Source organism: Panthera pardus, unplaced genomic scaffold, assembly GCF_024362965.1.
Source record: "Panthera pardus isolate Hobbes unplaced genomic scaffold, ASM2436296v1 HiC_scaffold_27, whole genome shotgun sequence".
NCBI classification, from domain to species: Eukaryota; Metazoa; Chordata; class Mammalia; order Carnivora; family Felidae; genus Panthera; species Panthera pardus.
The window spans coordinates 68,553,618-68,577,326 of NW_026526843.1; the positions used below are offsets into that span (position 1 = coordinate 68,553,618).

The window sequence follows — 23,709 nt, forward strand, 5'->3', positions numbered from 1 at the left end:
TCATCCATGTTATTGCAAATTGCAAGAGTCCATTAATTTTTATGGCTGAGTAATATTCCACAGTGTATATATACTATGTTTTTTTTTTAATCCATCAATGAACATTTGGGTTGTTTCCATATTTTGGCTATTTTAAATAATGTTGCAATATACTGTAAATAATGCTGCAATAAGCATAGAGGTGTAATGTTTTCAAATTAGTGTTTTCCCTTTTTTAGGTAAATGCTCAGTAGTAGAATTACTGGATCATATGGTAATTTTAATTTTAAGTTTTTGAGGAAACTCCATAATGATTTCCACAGTGGTGCTACCAATTTTCATTGCAACTAACAGTACATAAGGTTCCTTTTTCTCCATATCTTTGCCAGCACTTGTTATTTCTTGTGTATTTGAATTAACCGTCCTGACAGGTGTGAAGTGGTATCTCACTGTGGTTTTAATTTGCATTTCCATGATGATTAATGATGTTGAATATCTTTTTGGTTAATATAAGTTTTAAATGTTTAGTTGCTCTAGGGGCACCTGGGTGGCTCAGTCAGTTAAGTGTCTGACTTCAGCTCAGGTCATGATCTCATGGTTCGTGGCTTTGAGCCCCACATTGGGCTCTGTGCTGACAGCTCGGAGCCTGGAGCCTGCTTTGGATTCTGTCTCCCTCTCTCTCTCTGCCCCTCCCCACTTGTGCTCTGTCTCTTTCTCTCTCTCTCTCTCAAAAATAAACGTTAAAAAATTTTAAAAAATATTTCCTTGCTCTAATGTTGAGTGTGTATATATTTACAATTTTTATATCCCCTTGATTAATTGACCCCTTTATCACTATATAGCGGCCTTCTTTGTCTATTGTGAGCAATTTTGACTAAAGTCTATTTTATCTGATATAATCACTGCCACTTTTGCTCTTTTCCTCACCATTTGCATATAATATCATTTTCAGTCCTTTCAGTTTATGTGTTTCCTTAAAGATAAGTTAGTCTCTAGTAGGTAGCATAATGTTGGAGTTTTTATAATTATTATTATTATTATTGTTATTATTAAAAACCCATTCAGGGGCATCTGGGTGGCTCAGTTGGTTAAGCATCCAACTTCGGCTCAGGTCATGATCACTTCATGGGTTTGAGCCCTGTGTCAGTCTCAATGCTGACAGCTCAGAGCCTGGAGCCTGCTTCAGATTTTGTGTCTCCCTCTCTCTGCCCCTCCCCCGCTCGTGCTCTGTCTCTCTCTCTCTCTCTCTCTCTCTCAAAAATAAATAAACATCCAAAAAAATTATTTAAAAAAAACCCATTCAGCCACTCTGTGTTTTTGATTGGAGAATTTTTTCCATTTATATTTAAAGTAGTATTGATAGGTAAGTACCTACTATTCCCATTTTGTTAATAATTTTCTTAGTTTTTAATTCCTGTATTTCTTTCCTTCTATTGCTGTCTTTTTTTAATGCTTATTTATTTTTATAAATTTTTTAATGCTTATTTATTTTTGAGAGAGAGAGATAGAGAGAGAGACAGACAGAGCATGAGTGGGGCAGGGGCAGAGAGAGAGAGGGAGACACAGAACCTGAAACAGGCTCCAGGCTCCGAGCTGTCAGCACAGAGCCTGACGTGGGGCTCGAACTCACGAACCATGAGATATGACCTGAGTTGAAGTCAGACCCTTAACCAACTGAGCCACCCAGGCTCCCCAATGCTTATTTATTTTTGAGAGAGACAGACCGCAAGCACAGGAGGGGCAGAGAGAGAGGGAGACACAGAATCCCAAGCAGGTGCCAGACTCTAAGCTGTCAGCACAGAGCCCAAAGTGGGGCTCGAACTCATGAACTATGAGATCATGATCTGAGCTGATGTCAGACACTTAACTAACTGAGCCACCCAGACGCCCCTCTCTTGCTGTGTTTTTAAAAATTATTCTTGTAGGGGCGCCTGGGTGGCTCAGTCGGTTAAGCGTCCGACTTCGGCTCAGGTCATGATCTTGCGGTTCGTGAGTTCGGGCCCCGCGTCAGGCTCTGTGCTGACAGCTCAGAGCCTGGAGCCTGTTTCAGATTCTGTGTCTCCCTCTCTCTCTCTGACCCTCCCCCATTCATGCTCTGTCTCTCTCTGTCTCAAAAATAAATAAACGTTAAAAAAAATTAAAAAATAAAATAAAATAAAAAATAAAATAAAAATTATTCTTGTAGTAGTATGCTATAATTCCTTTTTGTTTATCTTTTATGTATGTAGTATGAGTTTTTTCTTTGTGGTTATCATGCGGTTTACATAAAACATCTTCTAGATATAACAGTCTATTTTAAGCTGTTAACTACTTATCTTCAAATGCATAGAGAAACTCTACACTTCTGCTTCTGCTCTCCCCACATTTATGCTATTCATGTCACACTTTACATACTTTTATATTGCACACCTGTTAACAAATTTTTATAGCTATAGTTGTTTTTAATATTATTGTTTTTAACTTTTATAGTAGAGATAAAAGTGATTTACACAGTATCATAACAGAATTGGGGTGTTCTGAATTTTATATATTTTTATAACCTATTGAACGATATTTTGGATGCTTCCAAGTTTGCACAATTTGAGTGAAGTTTCTATAACCATTAACATGCAGATTTTTGTGTGGACATTAGCTTTCAGCTCATTTGGGTAAATGCTAAGAAGGACAGTTGCTGAATCATATGTGAGAGTATGTCTAGTTTTATAAGAAACTACCAGACTATCTTCCAAAATGGCTCTACTATATTTTTTCTTACTAGAAATGAATGAGAAGTATAATTTCTCCACATACTCACCAGCATTAGCTTTTGTCAGTGTTTTAGATTTTAGCCATTTTAATAGTTGTACAGTGATATTGTTCTAATTTGCATTTCCTTGGTGAAATATAATGTTGTGCATCTTTTTCTGTGCTTATTTGCCATCTGTGTGTATTCATTAGTGTGGTGTCTGTTCAAGTCTTTCTCCCAATTTGTTTGTTTGTTTGTATTTTGGGAGAGCACTCATGTTCCCTCTCCCTCTCTCTCAAAATAAATAAACAAACATAAAAAATAAAAATGCAACATCACAAGCACAATCCATGAAAGAATAAAGTGTGGGTTGGACATCATTAAAATTAGAAACCTCTGATCTGTGAAAGACTGTTAAGAGAATGAAAACATAAGCCATACTGTGAGAGAAAATATTTGCAAAATATGTACCTGATAAAAAATTGGTGTCCAAAATATACAAAGAATTCAACAATAAAGCAACAAACTACTAAATTATAAATTGGGGAAAAGGGGGCATCTGGGTGGCTCAGTTGGTTGAGTGTCTGATATCGGCTCTGGTCAAGATCTCTCAGTTCATGAGTTCAAGCCCCACATTGGGCTCATTGCTGTCAGCCTGTCAACCTGTCAGCACTGAGCCCACTTAGGATCCTCTGTCCCCTCTCTCTGCCGCTCCCCTGCTTGTTCTCTCCCAAAAATAAATAAGTAAGTAAATAAATAAATAAACCAACAAATAAATAAATAAATAAATCAGGGAAAAACAAATACCATATTATTTCACTCATATGTGGAATTTAAGAAATAAAACAAATGAGTATATGGGGACAAAAGAGAAAGGCAAACCAATAAACAGACTCTTAACTATAGAGAAGAAACTAATGGTTACCATAGGAGAGGTGAGTGGTGGGTAATGGGTTAAATAGGTGATGGGGATTAGGTAGTGCACTTGTGCTGAATACTGGGTGTTGTATGGAAGTGTTGAATGTTCACACATGAAACTAATATTACACTGTCTGTTAACTAACTGGAATTTAAAGGAAAACTTTAAATAAATAAGTAAAAAATAAAGAGTCATCACCAGATCAAAGATCACTTCAATTTTCTTCTATGTTACTTTCTAAGAGTTCTGTTCATTGGGGTTTTATATTTAGGTTCATGACCCATTTTGACTTAATTTTTGGAAGGTTTATGATCTGTGTTCTGATTCTTTTTTTTTTTTTTTAGTTTGCATGTGGATTTCCAGCTGTTCCAACACAATTGGTTGAAAGGACTATCCTCTTTCTTTTTTTTAAATTTCTGGTAACCCCCTCTACCAGTGTGGAAATTACTTAGTGTTTCAGTTCTTTTAATGGTTGTCTTAAGAGTAGAGTCCTTATTTAACTGTCCATGTTTTCAATGTCTGTACTGCACTTCTGCTAATTTACGTTATTTTTCAGTTCATTAATTTTCCCTTCTCATGTTTCTAATCTGCCATTAAGCCTATCCATTATGTTTCCACTTGGGTTATTGTATTTTTCATTTCAAGTAGTTCCTCCTTTTCAAATCATCAAGGTCATATTTTGTGTTTTATGTTTCCTACAAAGTTCTGTGATATACAAGATGTGTAACAACTAATATGGCATGGGCAGTGGTCAGTCAGAATTGATATCAGGTGGAAACAACCACTGTATTGTATCAAAATGTCCTATTGAATATCAACCTATATATATATCAAAAATACATATGTATCTTTTATTTCCTTGAACTTTAAAAACAGGTGTTTTATGGACAGTTTTTGATAATTTTGGTGTCTGCATTTTGAGAATCTGTTTCTGCTATTTGTTGTTTCTGCTGAGTCTCACTTATGGTGCCTTGCTTTTTAGTATGCTTGATTTTTTTTATGTTTACTACTCATGATTCTTGAAAAATTATTTTTGGAAACATTTTGAAGCTTAAGATGAAGTTTCCTTCCCCCAGAAAGGATTTACACTTGCTTCTTCAGATGCTTGGGACCAACATCAACCATTCATGAATCAACCATTCATCACTTGAGGTCTTTTGGCTTCCCCTATGATGTAATTTGGTGCTGTAAATGTATGAGAAAGCCTGTGTCACCCCACAGAGATTGGTTCTCCCCACCCCATTCTGCTGTGTTCCTCTCAGAACCAAAGGAACTTTCTTTGCACTCCCCTGGGGATGTGGGTAGGAGTAGTTTACTTGTGGTTTGCCCTTAGCCTAAGAGTGTGATCCCTTGGGTCTTGATGTCTTTTTCCCTGACCTGGTGAGTTTCATTAAATCTAAGCTAACATTTGTTTAGATTTATAAATGCCCCCAGAAAAAAAGTGGCTTTAATTCTCTGCTTGTTTCTCTGGAACCTCACTTTTCCTTAGGTTTTAGTGTCTTGTAAGTTGCTTTGGAATAGAAAAAAATGTTATCTAACATTTTTCATTGTTTTCAGTAGGAGGGTCAGTCTGACGTATTTAATGCACACTATTTACATAAGCAGAACTCACTGCTTCTTTAGTGTTTTAAGAGAACAGTTCTTTAAAAATTTTACTTAGAATCACATCTTTTCATGATGAGTATCCTCAGCCGTTGTGATTATGTTAATAATATTAGTAAAATATGGTAAGGTCTTCCTTATTACTTTTATAAAAGAGGTCCAATATTTCTCTTTTTCAGGCTAGAGCATCAGTGAGAGAAGCTGAACGACATGATCCTACAAATATTTTCACTCAGTTTTATATATTCAAGATTGCTGTTTTAGAGCAAAACTCTACCAGAGGTATAAATGTTATTTATGAATTATATTTGACTGTTAATACAAATAATAATAATCCTTTTGTACTTTAAAGGAAAAAAATTGTTTTTAAGACAGCGGAGTTGTATATTCTATATTCTAGCTTTCCTATGTAATTAAAAATTATGTTTACAAAGCTTTGGGATAGGAGGGAGTTTATACTGTAAACCCAATTCAGTTAAGAGTTGTTTTAGACAATCAAAGTCTCCAGCTTACTTTTATTTTAATTTTTTATTAGTGTTTATTTATTTTTAAGAGAGAGAGAGAGAGAGAGAGAGACCAGGAGCAGGGAAGGGTCAGAGAGAGAGGGAGACAGAGAATCTGAAGTAGGCTCCAGGTTCTGAGCTGTCAGCACAGAGTCCAATGCGGGGCTTGAACCCATGAACCAGAGCTGAAGTCAGACGCTGAACAGAGCCACCCAGGTGCCCCAAAATAGATTTCCTATTAAACTTTGTCATATTCTATTAAAATAAAATAATTTTACTTCTTAAACATAACACCAGCTCAATCTTTTTACTTTTTCCCCAGTTATCTGTGACCATTTTTTAAAGCCATGTTTATTGATGATATATAGAATAAAATTTACTAGTGTATGATTCTGTGGGGTTTATATTAATAATTCTGTGAATAATTCTATTTGTTTTGACAAGTATATACAGTTAGGTAACCACCATTACAATCATGATACAGAACAATAAAATTACTCAGGCTCCTTTGTTGTCATACCTTCCTGCCACTTTTAGCCCTGGGAACAACTAATATTTTTGCCTTTTCTAGAATGTGATATAAATGGGATCATACAATATGAAGCTTCTTGTGCCTTTTTTTCACTTAGGATAATGCATTTGAAACTCATTCATACTGTTGTGTTTCCGTAGTTCTTTTTTATTGCTGAATAGTAATCTATCGTATGTATGTACCACAGTTTGTTTCTTCATTCCCCATTTGAAGTATGGATGGTTTCCATTTTGGGTGACTGTGAATAAACATGCTATAAACATCTGTTTACAGATTTTGTGTGATGACAGATTTAACTTCTGTAGGGTAAATTTCCAGGAATTGGATTTTTGGGTTGTATGATAAATATGTGTTTAACTTTATTAGAAACTGCCAACCTGTTTTCCTAAGTAGATATACAATTTTACATTCTAACCAGCTATGTATTAGTGTTCTAGTTGGTCTACATTCTCACCAGCACTTTGAATTGTCCTTTAAAAAAATTTCTACCTATTCTAATAGTTGGGTAGTGATATCTTACTGTGGTTTTAACTAGCATTTTTGTAATGTCTAATATTTGACATCCATATATCTTCTTTGGCAGAGTGTTTTTATAAATCTTTTAACCAGTTTTCTATAGGGAACTTTGTTTTCTTTTTCTTTAATTCATCTCTATATGTTTTATTCATCTTATACCATAGTAGCTCGAACATAGGAAAGAAATATATTTTGGTTACTGAGATATAGGGAACTTTGTTTTCTTATTATTGAGATTTGAAAGTTCTTTATATGTTTTAGATATAAATTATCAGGTGTGTTTTACAAATTTTTATTTTTATTTTCATATCAATGTCTTTCATGAGAAATTTGACAGTCTAATTTATCTTTTTTCTTGTTTTATGGATTGTGCTTTTGGTAATATACCTAGGAAATCTTCATCTAATCTAAGGTCACAAAAATTTTCTCCTATATTTTCTTCTAGAAATTTTATAGGTTTAAGTGTATGGTTAGTTCTATGATCAATTTCATATTAATTTTTGTATTTAATTTAAGGTATGAACCAAAGTTATTTTTTATTTTTTATTTTTTTGCACATGGCTATCTAATAATTCGGCATCATTTTTTCCAGCATTATTTATTTTAAAACTATCTTTTTTCAACTGAATTACCTTTGCACATTTATTAAAAATTCAGTTGTCGGGGTGCCTGGGTGGCTCAGTTGGTTAAGCATCCGACTCTGGATTTTGGCTCAGGTCATGATCTCATAGTTCTTGAGTTTGAGCCCCAGCCCCATGTTGGGCTCTGTGCTGGCAGCATGGAGCCTACTTGGGATTCTCTCTTTCTCACTGTCACTCTGCCCCTCCCCTGCTTTTGCTCTCTCTCTCTCTCTCTCTCTCAAAATAAATAAATAAAACTTTAAAGAAGAAAAGAAAAGAAAATCAATTGTAATATGTGTGTTTGGGTCTCTTTCTGGTTTCTTAATTCTGTTGCATTGATCTATTCATCTATCTTTACACCACTTTTGCACTGTCTTAATTAGTTTAGCTGTGTAATAAATTTGAAATCATGTCGTCAAAGATCATAACTTTATGTGACTTAATACTTTTAATTATGTTGAGGCTTGTTATATGACCCAGAATATTGTCTTTATTTATAAATGTTCAATGTGCACTTGAGAAAAATGTATATAAACTATAGATGTTTATAACATTCAGGTCAAGTTGATCAATAGTGTAAAGTGTACTATATCCTTGCTGATTTACTACTTGTTCTATCAATTAAGAGAAGGTACTGAAATCCTTGAATACAATTGTGGATTTGTTCATTTTTCCTTGTAGTTCTATAAGATTTTGTTCTTTGTGTTTTGATATGTTGTTATTTGATGCATAGATATTTAGGATTGAATATCTATCTAAGGAGTTAAATGAATTAACTCCTTATCATCACAGAGTAACTTTCTGTCACTGATAATATTCTTTGCTCTGAAATCCATTTTGTCTGATATTACTATAGCTACTCCAGCTTTCTTTTGATTACCTTTACCATAATATATATTATCCCATGGTTTTTCTTTTAACTAATTTTGTCTTTATGTTTAAAGTATGTTTCTTGTAGGTAGCATATAGTTGAAAGTTGCTTTCTTTAAACATTTTTTTTTAATTTTTTTTTAACGTTTATTTATTTTTGAGACAGAGAGAGACAGAGCATGAACGGGGGAGGGTCAGAGAGAGAGGGAGACACAGAATCTGAAACAGGCTCCAGGCTCTGAGCAGTCAGCACAGAGCCCGACGCGGGGCTCGAACTCACATACCGCGAGATCGTGACCTGAGCCGAAGTCGGACGCTTAACCGACTGAGCCACCCAGGTGCCCCGAAAGTTGCTTTCTTTAATTCAGCATGACTATCTGCCTTTTACTCAAGTCATGTAGACTATTTTTATTTAACATGATTATTGATATGGTTAGGTTTAAATGTAGCATCTTATTTGTCTTCTGTTCGTCCTGTTCTTTTTTGCCACTTTTCTTTTTTCTACTTTCTTCTGGATTGAGTACCTTTTATGATTGTATTTATTTCATTTTTGGCTTATTAGCTCTCTTTGTTGTGTTATTTTAATTGTTAAGTTCTGTAGTGCATATACTTAACTTACTGTATTCTACCTTTAAGATATATAATTGAATGTAATACCACCATTCGTTTTTCAGTTTTCGTTCTGTTTTATAATCCATTTTATGAGTGTACCAAAATGTATTTAGCCCATCCATCATTGATGGAGTTTAGGTTGCCCCTATATTGCACTCTTAAAAAAATTGCAGGATGAACATATTTTTATGTTTTTGTTCACTTTTGCAAATATATCCATGGGATAAATTCACAGGGGTGAATTGCTCAATTGGGCATTTTTCTGACATTCAAGTCTTCCTTGACAGTTTAGCAATTTAGATGAATTTATGAAAATTAACTAATATTTTAAAGCTGTTACTGCTCTTAAAATGAGTTCCAAAGTCACTGTGGTATAATTAACCCTAGATTGCTATTATCTTTGATAAGAATATCTCCTTTTCTTTTTTTTTTTTTAACTCTTTCCTTCTTTTTCAGCTTTGCGGGCAATTAATACATTAGAGAAGTTAATAACAGGTGTAGTACCAAAAGAGAATGCGCTACGTGTGGACAAAGATTCACCTGTCACGCTTCTCAGTTTAATTGCCCAATTTGCTCTAGAGGTAATTCTTATGTATTTATCTATAAGATTTTTTTACCTCTTTTCCTTTTTAAGATATAATTAATGGAAGTCCTTAGAGGAGTTTGCTACAAAGAAAACAAATTGGTCAGTTGGTTGTGAGAAGTAGGATCAAGGGTTTGTTTGTTTGTTTGAGATGAATGAGAATGTTTATATGCTGATGGAAATGATCCAGTAAGAGAACAAAAAGTTGACATTGCGAGAGAGAAAAGGGAGAATTGTTAGAGCAATGTCCTTAAGCAGGGGGGAAGTGATGGACACAAGTGTGTACATTCAGGGATTGGCTTTAGGAAAGAACATGCATAGTTCATCTATGCTAGCAGTTGAGAAGTTGGAGTATGTGGTGTGGTCCCTGGTGTGTGAATAAATGTAGTAGTGGTAATCTGGAAGTTTTTTTCCTGGCTGCTTCAGTTTTTTCAACGAAATAGGAAACAAGATCATCACCTGAGAGTGAGAATGGGAGAGGAGGTGTTGGGGAGTTTGAGAAGTTAGGATAAGGTGTAAACTAATCATTCAGAAAAGCAAGAAAGTGAATGACAAAGGTAGTGTGGGATGCTTGCCCAGTAAGAATTAAGGCCTATTTGATGAATTTTTAAAATAAAACAAATAGTTATACAGGTTTTTATCCAGCCACTTTCAGCTGCATGGATGTAGGCACAAAAGTCAGTGGAAAGTTGAATTTAACCAGGCTTGTTTTGCCAGATGAATACAATGAAGCAAAAGAGGAGTAGGATAATCAAGGAACAAGGTACTGGTTATAATAAATTCCCATGGAATTTCACCTGGCCATGGAGGAGGACATCAAGGGGATGAGAGACAATGAAAAATTAGTAGCATGAATGGATTGGAGGTTTAAGTGCAGTTGAAGGATTGCTAGAGTGAATATAAAGGAGTGAATTAGAAATGTAGGAGATAGTGGTCAGAAAGTAGAATACAGGAAGCAGAGCAGGGTGCAGGACTAGGGTGAGGAAAGGAGGCACTTAAGGAAGCACTCACTTTGTGAGTCATGCAAGTGCAGAGTTAGTTCTTGCGTGATCCTGAGAGCGAGTGCTTCCTTAAATTTTGCACCTTAGGTGCCCCACTTGCATCAGTCACCTAGCTCACCTTAGTCCCAGCCCTGACTATGAGTGTGGAAGGTTTGCAACCATTAGTATTGACAGGGTCCAACATAGAGATCAATGGAACAGAATAGAAAACCCAGGAATAAACCCACAATTATATGGTCAATTAATCTTCAACAAAGGAGGAAAGAGTATGCAATGGGAAAAAGACAGTCTCATCAACAAACAGTGTTGGGAAAACTGGACAGATACATGCAAAAGAATGAAACTGGATCACTTTTTTACACCATACACAAAAATAAACTCGAAATGAATTAAAGACCTAAATGTGAGATCTGAAACCATAAAAATGCTGGAAGAGACCACAGGCAGTAATTTCTCTGACATCAGCCATAGGAACATTTTTCTAGATATGTCTCCTGAGGCAAGGGAAATAAAAGCAAAAATAAACTATTGGGACGCCATCAAAATAAAAAGCTTCTCCACAGTGAAGGAAGCAATCAACAAACCTACAAGGCCACCTGTGGAATGGAAGAAGATATTTGCAAATGACATATCCGACAAAGGGTTAGTATCCAAAATATATAAAGAACTGATACAACTCAATACCCTAAAAACAAACAATCCATGGTTAGAAGACATGAACAGATATTTCTCCAAAGAAGACATCCAGATGGCCAATAGACACATGAAAAGACCCTCAACAATAACGATAGGGTCCCATTGATGACTATGCTAGTGAACAGCTAAGGTAAGTGACAGAGTAGAGTTCAAGGAAATAAGAGACAAGGATATTAGGAGGATCATCTATCTATATATTGAAAGTGCCAAAAACTAAGACAGGAGAAGTTTTTTGAGAAAATAACTGTGCAATAGATAGGTCATCAAGAAATAAAAAGAAATGGCCTGAGAGCTGATAGATCAGCACAATGAGGAGTGGTGGGTGATATAGTCTGATGACAGGAAATTCAAAGCTGGGGAGTTTAGGGAGGAAGAAGGGAGAATAATTTTAAAACAGCAATGAAGAACAAAAATGACACCTATTACATCTCCAGGTCCATGGATAGAAGGGAGATCTGAGAAAAACCACCACTACTTGAGAGGGCTTTTTGGAAGCAGTATCCTTGGTGGGACCTAGATTTCCATTATAGAAAGAATGTGGAGGGAACTTTAGGGAAGATGTTGCTCCTAGAGAAGATTTTGATGAAAATGAACTGAACTTCAGAGACCGTAGTAGAAAGATTGGGGGAGGTGGGGAGAAATTGGAAAAGAGGAAAAAAGAAAGGATTTATAGAACTTTATCATGATTGGAGTGCTGGAAATGAGAGTCCGGGGTTCTTTTGGTTACTGCTAATAAACTGGGATAAAGAGCACAATAAGATTAGTCTGAGTGGATTCAAGGCAGTGTTGGCAAGGCAGTGAGTATTTATGGATAAGGAGGAGTGGGTTTCTGGGGCCAACATGACCTGTTCTGTTTTTGTCAATGAGTTATTTCTTCATGCTACCATCTTGCATTAGTTCTTTCGATAATAAAAAATGAACAAATTCAGAATTTTTTCTTGTCATTAATGGACAGGAATATAGATAACATTTTCTAAGTATCACTTTGAGAGATAATTTAACATATTATATTTGTCCTGTTTAGAATGGACAACAAATTGTGGCAGGAAAAGCTTTGGAATATTTAGCTCAATATTCAGAAGACCCACAACAAGTCCTTTCGGCTTTAAAGTAAGTAATTCACATCCTATAGATGTGGAAGGATTTCTTGTAAATCTTATTCTTAATCTATAAGCTTTGTCGAAAAGGTGCTGATATGATCAGGTCTACTATACCAACTGTTGTTTTAAATTTTTTTCCAAGCTTTATTGAGATATAATCAACAAATAATATTGTGTAAGTTTAAGGTGTATAACCTGATACTGCGAAGTGGTTTGCACAACAGAATTAGTTAACATATTCATTACCTCAAGAAATTACAGTTTCTTTGGGTTTGGTGAGAACATTTAAGATTTCGTCTCTTCCCAACTTTCAAATATGTAATAAATACATAATACAGTCTTCTTAATAACCATAGTCACCATGCTCTACATTATAGCCCCAGAACTTGTGCATCGTAGAATTTGAAGTTTGTACCCTTCTTCCACAACCACCTTCTAGCAAACATCATTCTATTCTCCTTCTATGGGTTTGGCTGTTTTTTAAAGATTCAACATGTAAGTGAGATAATACAGTATTTGTCTTTCTTTTCACTTAACACAATGCCCTCAAACTTGATCCACGTTGTCACAAAAGGCAGGATTTCCTTTTTCTATATGGCTGAATAATATTCCTGTGTGTGTGTGTGTTGTATGTCTGTGTGTGTGTGTGTGTGTGTGTGTGTGTGTAAATATCACATTTTCTTTATCCATTCATCTATCAATGGACATAGGTTATTTCCATGTCTTGGCTGTTGTATATAAAGCTGCAGTGTACATGAGGGTTCAGGTAGCTCTTCAAGATAGTGATTTTCTTTCCTTCAGATCTATACCCAAAAGTGGGATTGCTGGATCATAGGGTAGTTCTGTTTTTAATTTTTGAGGAACTTCCATGCTATTTTCCAGTGGCTGTACCAAGTTATATTTCCACCAACAGTGTTCATAGTTTCCCTTTTTTCCACATCCTCACCAACACTTACCTCTACATTTTGATACTAACAGGTGTGAGGTGATATCAGTGTGGTCTTGATTTGCATTTCCCTGATGATTAGTGATGTTCAGCATCTTTTCATGTATTTGTTGACCATGCATGTCTTCTTTGGAAAAATGTCTATTCTGGCTATTCGGGGTCTTTTGTGGTTCCATACAAATTTTAGGATTGCTTGTTCTAGCTTCGAGAAGAATGCTGGTGCAATTTTGATTGGGATTGCATTGAATGTGTAGATAGCTTTGGGTAGTATTGAAATTTTAACAATATTTATTCTTCCATTCCATGAGCACGGAATGTTTTTCCATTTCTTTATGTCTTCTTCAATTTCCTTCATAAGCTTTCTATAGTTTTCAGTATACAGATCTTTTGCATCTTTGGTTAGGTTTATTCCTAGGTATTTTATGCTTCTTGGTGCAATTGTGACTGGGATCATTTTCTTTAATTGTCTTTCTGTTGCTTCATTATTGGTGTATAAGAATGCAACTGATTTCTGTACATTGGTTTTGTATCCTGCAACTTTGCTGAATTCATGTATCAGTTCCAGCAGACTTTTGGTGGAGTCTATCGGGTTTTCCATGTATAATATGTCATCTGCAAAAAGTGAAAGCTTGACTTCATCTTTGCCAATTTTGATGCCTTTGATTTCCTTTTGTTGTCTGATTGCTCATGCTAGGACTTCCAACACTATGTTAAACAACAGCAGTGAGAGTGGACATCCCTGTCTTGTTCCTGATCTCAGGGGGAAAGCTCTCAGTTTTTCCCCATTGAGGATGATATTAGCTGTGGGCTTTTCATAAATGGCTTTTATGATGTTTAAGTATGTTCCTTCTATCCCGACTTTCTCGAGGGTTTTTATTAAGAAAGGATGCTGAATTTTGTCAAATGCTTGTTCTGCATCGATTGACAGGATCATATGGTTCTTATCTTTTCTTTTATTAATGTGGTGTATCACATTGATTGATTTGTGAATGTTGAACCAGCCCTGCATCCAGGAATGAATCCCACTTGATCGTGGTGAATAATTCTTTTTATATGCTGTTGAATTCGATTTGCTAGTATCTTATTGAGAATTTTTGCCTCCATATTCATCAGGGATATTGGCCTGTAGTTCTCTTTTTTTACTGGGTCTCTGTCTGGTTTAGGAAGCAAAGTAATGATGCTCAACGTTGCTCCTCACCAGGGAAATACAAATCAAAACCACTCTCAGATACTACCTCACGCCAGTCAGAGTGGCTAAAATGAACAAATCAGGAGACTATAGATGCTGGCAAGGATGTGGAGAAACGGGAATCCTCTTGCACTGTTGGTGGAAATACAAACTGGTGCAGCTGCTCTGGAAAACAGTGTGGAGATTCCTCAAAAAATTAAAAATAGATCTACCCTATGACCCAGCAATAGCACTGCTAGGAAATTACCCAAGGGATACAGGAGTACTGATGCATAGGGGCACTTGTATCCCAATGTTTATAGCAGCACTCTCAACAATAGCCAAATTATGGAGAGAGCCTAAATGTCCATCAACTGATAAATGGATAAAGAAGTTGTGGTTTATATATACAATGGAATACTACTTGGCAAGGAGAAAGAATGAAATATGGCCTTTTGTAACAACGTGGATGGAACTGGAGAGTGTTATGCTAAGTGAAATAAGTCATACAGAGAAAGACAGATACCATATGTTTTCACTCTTATGTGGATCCTGAGAAACTTAACAGAAGACCATGGAGGAGGGGAAGGAAACAAAAAGGTTAGAGAGGGAGGGAGCCAAAACATAAGAGACTCTTAAAAACTGAGAACAAACTGAGGGTTGATGGGGAGTGGGAAGGAGGGGAGAGGGTGGGTGATGGGTATTGAACAGGGCACCTGTTGGGATGAGCACTGGGTGTTGTATGGAAACCAATTTGACAATAAACTTCATATTTAAAAAAAAAGAAAGGAAAAATGTCTATTCAACTCCTTTGCCCATTTTTTAATCACATTTTTTGCTTTTTTTTTTCCTATTGAGTTGTATATGTTCCTTATTTGTTTTGTATATGAACCCCTTATCAGATACATGGTTTGTAAATATTTTCTCCTATTCCATAGATTGCCTTTTCATTTTGTTTCCTTTGCTGTGCAGAAGCTTTGTAGTTTGATGTAGCCTCAATTGTTTATTTTTGCTTTTGTTGCTTGTGCTTTGGGTGTCATATCCAAAAAATCATTGTCAAGGAGCTTTTCCCCTATGTTTTCTTTTAGGAGTTTTACTGTTTTCAGGTCTTCTGTGTTTAATCCATTTCAAGTTAATTTTTGTGAGTAGTGAAAGATAGTGGTCCAATTTCATTTTTTTGCATGTGAATATCCAGTTTTACCAGCAACATTTATTGAAAAACTCTCTTTCCCCCACTGAATATTTTTGGCTCTCTTATTATTTCTGGGCTGTCTATCTTTTGGTCTGTGTTACTATTTTTTGTGCTGTTACCATGCTGTTTTGATTACTAATGTACTGTTGCTTTGTAGTATAGTTTGAAATCAGGGAGCATGATGTCTTTAGCTTTATTCTTCTTTCTCAAGGTTGCTTTGGCTATTCAGGGTATTTTGTGTTTCCATATGAATTTTAAGATTGTTTTTCTATTTCTGTGGGAAATGTCCTTGGAAATTTGATAGGGATGCTTAAAGTTAAAAAATGATACCAGTTGAATTTGATTTCTCCCCTCTCTCTTTCTGTGAAGAAAAATGGTTTACCAAAAGGTTTATCAAAAGATAGATGTACACCTCAGATAAATATATAAAATCATTCAGGATTAGATGGTATTTTTAAAAAGATTTTTAGGGTTTGAAACTTTATAAACTACCTTATTTTGTCAGTTCATCATGATGCTGTTATATTCCCTTGAAAGAACAGTCATCCTAGTTTACGTGGAACCCAAAGGCCAGTTCCAGTTTCCTTAAAAAAATAGTAAGATTTCTACATTGTACCTGATGTTCTAGCAGGTGATTTGGATATAAACTGGGGAACTATTTAAGAATTCGTCATAAGCATCACTTCTGTTTTAAATTATTTTCTTAAATTACTCTTCCAAAATTATAAAATTTATGTTTTCATTACAATCATTAAAACAATACAAAGATCTATAAGTAAAATAAACTTAGTCTCCTCCTTACCCTCTCTTTTCTCACTTCTGCCTCCTAGGATAATCAAGATTAATAACTTGGTAAATATTCTTTCACATGTTTTTCCTAAGCATCATTTTTTTGTATTACTTTATCATACAGGTGTTTGTTTCGTCTGGCTCTTCCAAAAGTTTCTCAGATGTCAGAATCTGAAAGCAGGTACATTATTTCAGTAGAAGTGGTGTATTTGCCATTAGAAAAGTTGTAGTAACTTTCAGTATAAACCTTATGTTGAGAGATGTATAGTCTTGTGGGTAAGATTAATATAGGCTCTGGGGCAGTCTTCCTGGGTTCATAGCCCATCTCTGCAACTCATTAGATGTGTAACCTGGGCTTTTGTTTCCCCATCTGTAAAATAAGAATATAATAGTATCTACTTTCTGGGGTTGCTGTTATGACTCAATGAATAAATATGTGAAAACACTTCAAAGAAGAGTGCCAAGGGGCTCCTGGGTGGCTTAGTCTGTTGAATGTCCAACTCACGATTTCAGCTTGGGTCATGATCTCACAGTTGTGAGATCAAGCCCCATGTCAGGCCCTGCACTGGGCATGGAGCCTGCTTGGGATTCTCCCTCTCCCTCTCTCCCTCCCCTTTCTCTCTCAAAAAAAAAAAAGAGTGCCAAGCACTTACTAAGCTCTCAGTAATATTAGCTATGATTTTACTATGACATTGCATCTGTTTTCCCCCTCTTTTTTAAAAATTCACCCATTTAATTTTTTTAATGTTTATTTTTGAGAGAGAGAGAAAGAGAATGCGAGCAGGGGAGGGGTAGAGAGAGAGGGAGACACAGAATCTTAAGCAGGCGCCAGGCTCTGAGCTGTCAGCACAGAGCCTGATGCAGGGCTCGAACTCATGGACTGTGAGATCATGACTGGAGCCGAAGTCAGACGCTTAAGTAACTGAGCCACCCTGACACCCCAGTTTCCCCCTTTCTTAACATGACGCATATATAGTCATATCTCTTACTTTCCCACAGAAATGTATAACCTGGTTGGCTTGTTGATTGTGAATCTGTATTAGCTCAGCTAGGAGTATTCAAATACATTTCTGCTCACAGCTTCTGTGGCATAAGACATCAGGAACTTAACAATTGGTGGAAGAATTGGGTCACCAATTTTTCATTCACAAAATCCACTACCTCCTAATGATTTGAAAGAAAACTCCATCAAGGTCTTGCTTAGGGATAACTTTTAGAGAAGTAACTATTCATCTCTATATTCTCTGCTTAGATAAAAACTCTGTAACAATGTATCTATACTTTGCTTTTCCTATATATATAATTTGTACTTGGGATCAATACATTTTTTCAGCTGAATTCTTTAGGAAATGTCTGACTGATATGACTGATGACATTATTTTTTATAATATAAATTTGGCCTCTTCTTTATAGGTTGTATGAGTACATTAAGAGGGAACCCAATCGAACTAAAAATACAAAAAGATAGAGACAATTGGAAATTTTAATAATGACCACATATTTGATGATATTAAGAAATTAATCATTAGACATAAGATGAAGTGTGGTTATGTCTTTTAAAGGAATTTCTATCTCTTAGAGATACATCCTAAAATATTTATTAATGAAATGATGTGATGTCTGGAATTGGCTTAAAAATAGTAGGGGAGGGAAAGGAGTGGGTGGAGGTATCATTGAAATAAGATTGATGATGAGTTTACTAATTATTGAAACTGAGTAATGGGTACATGGTGATTCATTTATCTGTTAACATAGAAACATCTTGGGAATTTTCCACAGTAGAAAATTTAAAAACAAAATGGTATGATGATAGCATTGTATGGTGACTAATGGCAGCTACACTTGTAGTGAGCAATGCATGATGTATAAACTTGTCCAGTTACTGTGTTGTACACCTGAAAATAGAGTAACATTATGTGTCAATTATACTTCAATTTAAAAAAAACTTTACAAAATCATCTTAAAATTTTTTTTAAATAAAAGAGGAAACTCAGAGACTAAACATAGCTAATAGATTATAACAGCTATTTGAGGGCTAGGACTATTTGTATTTATCTTTGTATCTCTGAAACCTAGGACAGTATGTGACACATAATATTCCCTCAGTTTATTGAAATGGCTGAATATCAGTTCTTCACAAGAAGATCTTTAGCACTGGTCTTACAAAGCACTTCATATTCCATGTAATTGTATCATATAGTCAAACCCCATTCATTAAAGACAATTTGGAAATGGGGAAAGGAAAGGAATCCTGTTTAAATTCATAATAACTTAAATTACAGAATTGTTTAAATATATACCTATATTGTTTTCAAGTAAATACAGTAATAAAGAACATCTGCTAGCAGTGTTTTCAGATAGCAGTCAGGACCTTATTTAACAAATAGATTAATTTGTTGGTTGTTTTTTTTTTTAAGCCCGATTCAATGGAAGAGTCAAAGAATTGAGTTCCAGTTTTAGCTATTTCACTAACTCTGGTTCACATTAGACAACAACAATTTATTTAACTTCTCTAAGCCTTATTTTCTTCATCTGTTAAATAAAAAAAGCCAGGGGCACCTGGGTGACTCAGTTGGTTAAGCGTCAGACTTCAGCTCAGATCATGATCTCACGGTTCTTGAATTTGAGCTCCGCATTCGGCTCTATGCTGACAGCTCAAAGCCTGGAGCTTGCTTCAGATTCTGTGTCTCCCTCTGTCTGCAACCCCCACCCCCACCCTCTGCTCACACTCTGTCTCTGTCTCTCTCTCTCAAAAAATAAATAAACATTAAAATTTTTTTTGAATGAATGAATAAATAAATAAAGCTAGACTGGGTAATTTCTAAAGTTCCTTTTTCTTCTAAAAATTCCATGGTTTTCATTTAGCAGAATCTACCTAAGTAGTATAACAATTCACATGTTAAAAATTTTCTACACAACTTGTCTCTTAAATAGACTATATACATCCCTTTCCAGGTCCTCATTCTTATTTATACTATTTATTTGCATTAATGAACCCTAACTAGATTATTTTATATAGTGACTGAATTAAATAAGTGAAGAAGTCAACTTTAGAGCAGCTGAAATTCAAATTAATAAAATTTACTTTAAGAAGTTACTTTATAAAAACCAGACTTCTAATATTTATCCCTGAGAAAGCTGCTACTTTTATTATAATACTAGAGCTCTTCATGATGAGGCTAGTCTTATAGTATGCTCTACCCTATCTCCTGTTAACTTCCTTAGTTGAGTTGGCCAGTACTTCCATATTCATTCCTTTGTTTAATAAAATGGCATGTTTTCCTCTGTTAAAATGTATATACCCCTTAAAGAAGTTTGACAAAGGGTCAAGAACCTGTGTAGTAGTCTTGAAATTGTCATTAATTGCATGACTTTGGACAAATAATCCCCCATTTCCAGATCTATTTCCTCATCTGTGAAATAAAGGATCTGGACTGGATAAGTGGTTTTTAAAATCTATTCCTCAGAACTCTGGAAATTCTGTGGCACTGCCTCATGGACTTCCAGGAAGATGAGGCTCTAGGCCTCTACCCACCACTGGTTCAACCAGAGCAACTAAACTTGTATCTTTTCTCATATAGTAGATTTTCATAAAACTTTATTTGAAATAAGGGTTCCACCTCTTGCACTGTTGGTGGGAATGCAATGGTGCAGCCACTCTGGAAAGCAGTGTGGAGGTTCTTCAAAAAATTAAAAATAGACCTACCCTATGACCCAGCAATAGTACTGCTAGGAATTTACCCAAGGGATACAGGAGTACTGATGCATAGGGGCACTTGTACCCCAATGTTTATAGCAGCACTCTCAACAATAGCCAAATTATGGAAAGAGCCTAAATGTCCATCAACTGACGAATGGATAAAGAAATTGTGGTTTATATACACAATGGAGTACTATGTGGCAATGAGAAAGAATGAAATATGGCCCTTTGTAGCAACGTGGATGGAACTGGAGAGTGTGATGCTCAGTGAAATAAGCCATACAGGGAAAGACAGATACCATATGTTTTCACTCTTATGTGGATCCTGAGAAACTTAACAGGAACCCATGGGGGAGGGGAAGGAAAAAAAAAAGAGAGAGAGGTTAGAGTGGGAGAGAGCCAAAGCATAAGAGACTGTTAAAAACTGAGAACAAACTGAGGGTTGATGGGGGGTGGGAGGGAGGGGAGGGTGGGTGATGGGTATTAAAGAGGGCATCTTTTGGGATGAGCACTGGGTGTTGTATGGAAACCAATTTGACAATAAATTTCATATATTTAAAAAAAATGAAATAAGGGTTCCAATTCCCCCTCTTCAAAAAAAAACCAAAAACTTTAACATCACAAAGATCACTATCTGCTCCAAAATTCTGTGACTCTGTCATAAAACCTTACCAGCCATTGAAATGCTTTGCTGAGAGTGGGGGTAGAGGGGAAGAGAGAAAAAAACTGTGAGGGCACTGGGGAATGAGAAACAGTATCATATAGTGAGGAAAAATGGTGTTGAAATGATAGGTTGGAGCCTTGAACAATAAACTTCACAATTTTATGTTGTCTTTGTGCAGCTCTCTTGGGGTCTCTTTTTGGTACTTTTTTTTATATAAGTAAAGCCTTGGAACAGTCAGAAAACACTCTTTATTTTTTAGGAAGAAAGAAATGGATCGACTTTTGGCTTGCTTGAATAAAGGTAAATATCTTGTTTATTTTCAGTTCTTCATCTTGCCTCTGTCTTCTATTAAATTCTCCAAGTACATGGAGCACACGGACTCAGACTTCATGTTTGAGTTAAACTTCATGCTTTTATTAATGTTTGCCATAGCAGTCTACTTTGGTTTCTTTATTCACAAGCAGAGAAGAGTTTGTCATCACTAACATTCATCTCCAAATGTGATTTCAGCTCTCTTCTTATTCCAACTCGTTTTAAAGACCTTTATGTCCTTCCTTCCTCCCTCCGTCCCTTCCTTGCTTCTTTCTTTCCATCCTTCCTTCCGCTTAATTTTCACGCCCTCTGAATCAAAACTTGATTATTTACTCTGTTATTTTGAAACTTGTTTAACTACCCGAGTCCATGTCATCTCCCTTATCTATTAATAATTCTTCCCTCTGCACTTCAAGCTAACGTCCTAGCCACCACAGCAAATTCTTTTTTCCAACTCTATGCTTTCTTACCCGCTGTCTCTTTTGTCTAACCGGTCTTCCTATTTCCGCTACTCATGTACCGATTTCCTTTTGTCCAAACACATTCCCAAGTCCCTATCTTAGAAACTCTATTCCATTTATTGCAGCTGTTCAATTTTATAACTCAAATATCTGTCAACAAGGTGTCAAATGTAGCAAAGTGGTTTAAAAGCTTTTAAACTTTGCTTGTTGGTATTCTTTTCTATCAGAAGGGGGTGTGGGTATGTAATGAATGCCTTCTGATGATGACAGCATGTTTTGGTTCTTTACCATGCTTGCTCTGGGAGCTCAGTAAGTATTAATGCCAACCTATTGATACTCTTCCAGTTCTCTATCTCCATTTCAGTCTTTTTAATGATTGTTCCTACTCTTGGTTTCTTTACATGTAAATACTATCTTTCTGCCTCAGGTGTTGAGTGATTACTCTAATTAAAATTTTAAACCTCTCCAAAGATGTGTTTGTTCCCGAAAATTTGAGTTAACGGCTTCTCAGAGCTTTGGTAATGCTGTCATTTTAATTACTTTTGGTATGGGCTTGTACACACACAGACCAAAAGAACGTTCTACTTTCAAATTCATGTTTGAATTTTTAAGGCAGTATTAACAATTTTGCTAAAGATTAAAGTAAAAGACTTCAAATATAAAATCTTTCTGTTCATTGCAGCAGTCCTGAAAATTGCTCATTCTTTTCATGACGAGAACTCGACTGAAGACTCAACGGTTAATGAAGCTCAGTGGTTTCGAAAAATAGGTAAAAGGAAATTCCGTGGCTATGTATAGAATCAGAAATATATGGATTCAAATTCTGGCTCTTTTATTTGTAGCTATGGGTACAAGGATAAATTAATCTCAATTTCATTATTTATAAAAGGGGAACAATTAAACATACTTTATAAGGCTACTAAGGATTTTAAGTAAAACTGTATATGTACCTGGGACATAGTAGGTACTTAATAAATGTTAGTTTTCTTTTTCTCTAGAAATGGGTCTAAGAATAAAATGATGAATTATAACTGCAAATTCCCAAGGGTGTGCTCCTAAATTTGGTCTAGAATGCCTAACTTATCTCTAAGTTTGATTTATCAGAATAAACTACATTCAGAGCGCCTGGCTGGCTCAGTCAGTACACCATACGACTCTTGATCTCAAGGTCATGAATTCCAGCCGTATGTTGGGCATAGAGATTACTTAAAATAAATAAACAAGTAATAAACTACATGCAACAAAATGGATGAATCTCACAAACTAATGTTGAACAGAAGTCAGACATGGATTCTATTTATATGTAGCAAAAAAAGCAGGCAAAACTAATTGATGATATTAGAGCTCAAGATGGTGGTTACCCTTAAAAAGGGTTGGACTTGAAAAGGGGTAATTGGGTTGCTTCTGAGTTTTTGCTAATAATCAAGATCTGTCTTGATCTGGATTGGTTACATGGATATATTCACTTTGAAAATTAATCAAGATGTCCAATTATATGTTGTGTAATTTACTTTTTGTAGGTTTAATTTCAGTAAAACCATTTTAAAAATTGTGGAGGCAATTCCTTCTCAGCCTTTTGGCTAAAATCAAGTACAGAAATTGTGGAGGCGGTAACTACAGTGATAAGTAATCAAGAGCAATTAACCAGCAATGTCACAAAGTAGACTCATTCTACATGAATCTTTTTCTACTTTACAGGATTTACTGGGGCTCTAATCTAGGAGAAAATGGAATAAACACATTGGTCTGGCTTCTAAAAAACCTATGGAAATAATGGAAAATAACAGATATTTAAACTACATAAAGGATCAATGACTTTGATCTTTTGGACGTTTGAAAAGTTATTTTCCAATACTTCTTTTACTGACTTTTCATTTTCATTTTCATTTTCCAATGTGAAGATTATACTAAATGTTGCCTAATGGGGTCTTCCAGTGCTCTATGAAAGATATGAATCTTTCCAGCAATTTTCTTCATCCTTTGATTCTAGTGTATTGTGTTCTTTGCTGATTTTTTTTTCTTTTCAAGTTTTTAAATTCCAGTAGTTAATATATAGTGTAATATTAGTTTCAGTTGTAGAATTTAGTGATTCATTACGTACATACAACACCCAGTGCTCATCACAAGTGCCCTCCATAATACCCATCACCTATTTAACTCATCCCCCACCCACCTCCCTCCGATAACCCTGAGTTTGTTCTCTATAGTCAAGAATCTGT

The 23,709-nt window shown here is 35.5% G+C and overlaps 1 protein-coding gene across 2 annotated transcripts in view; it reads left to right on the top strand.

The window, feature by feature from the left end:
* The window catches only part of TEX11 (testis expressed 11), a 246,857-nt gene that overhangs the window by 151,317 nt on the left and 71,831 nt on the right, over positions 1-23,709 (top strand). For both annotated transcript variants that reach the window (XM_019428651.2, XM_019428652.2), the window contains exons 17-22: positions 5,405-5,507; positions 9,335-9,459; positions 12,183-12,268; positions 16,478-16,534; positions 20,977-21,017; positions 22,173-22,259. In XM_019428651.2, coding sequence (XP_019284196.1) covers positions 5,405-5,507; positions 9,335-9,459; positions 12,183-12,268; positions 16,478-16,534; positions 20,977-21,017; positions 22,173-22,259 — 499 coding nt within the window. The remainder of the gene's footprint in view (positions 1-5,404; positions 5,508-9,334; positions 9,460-12,182; positions 12,269-16,477; positions 16,535-20,976; positions 21,018-22,172; positions 22,260-23,709) is intronic.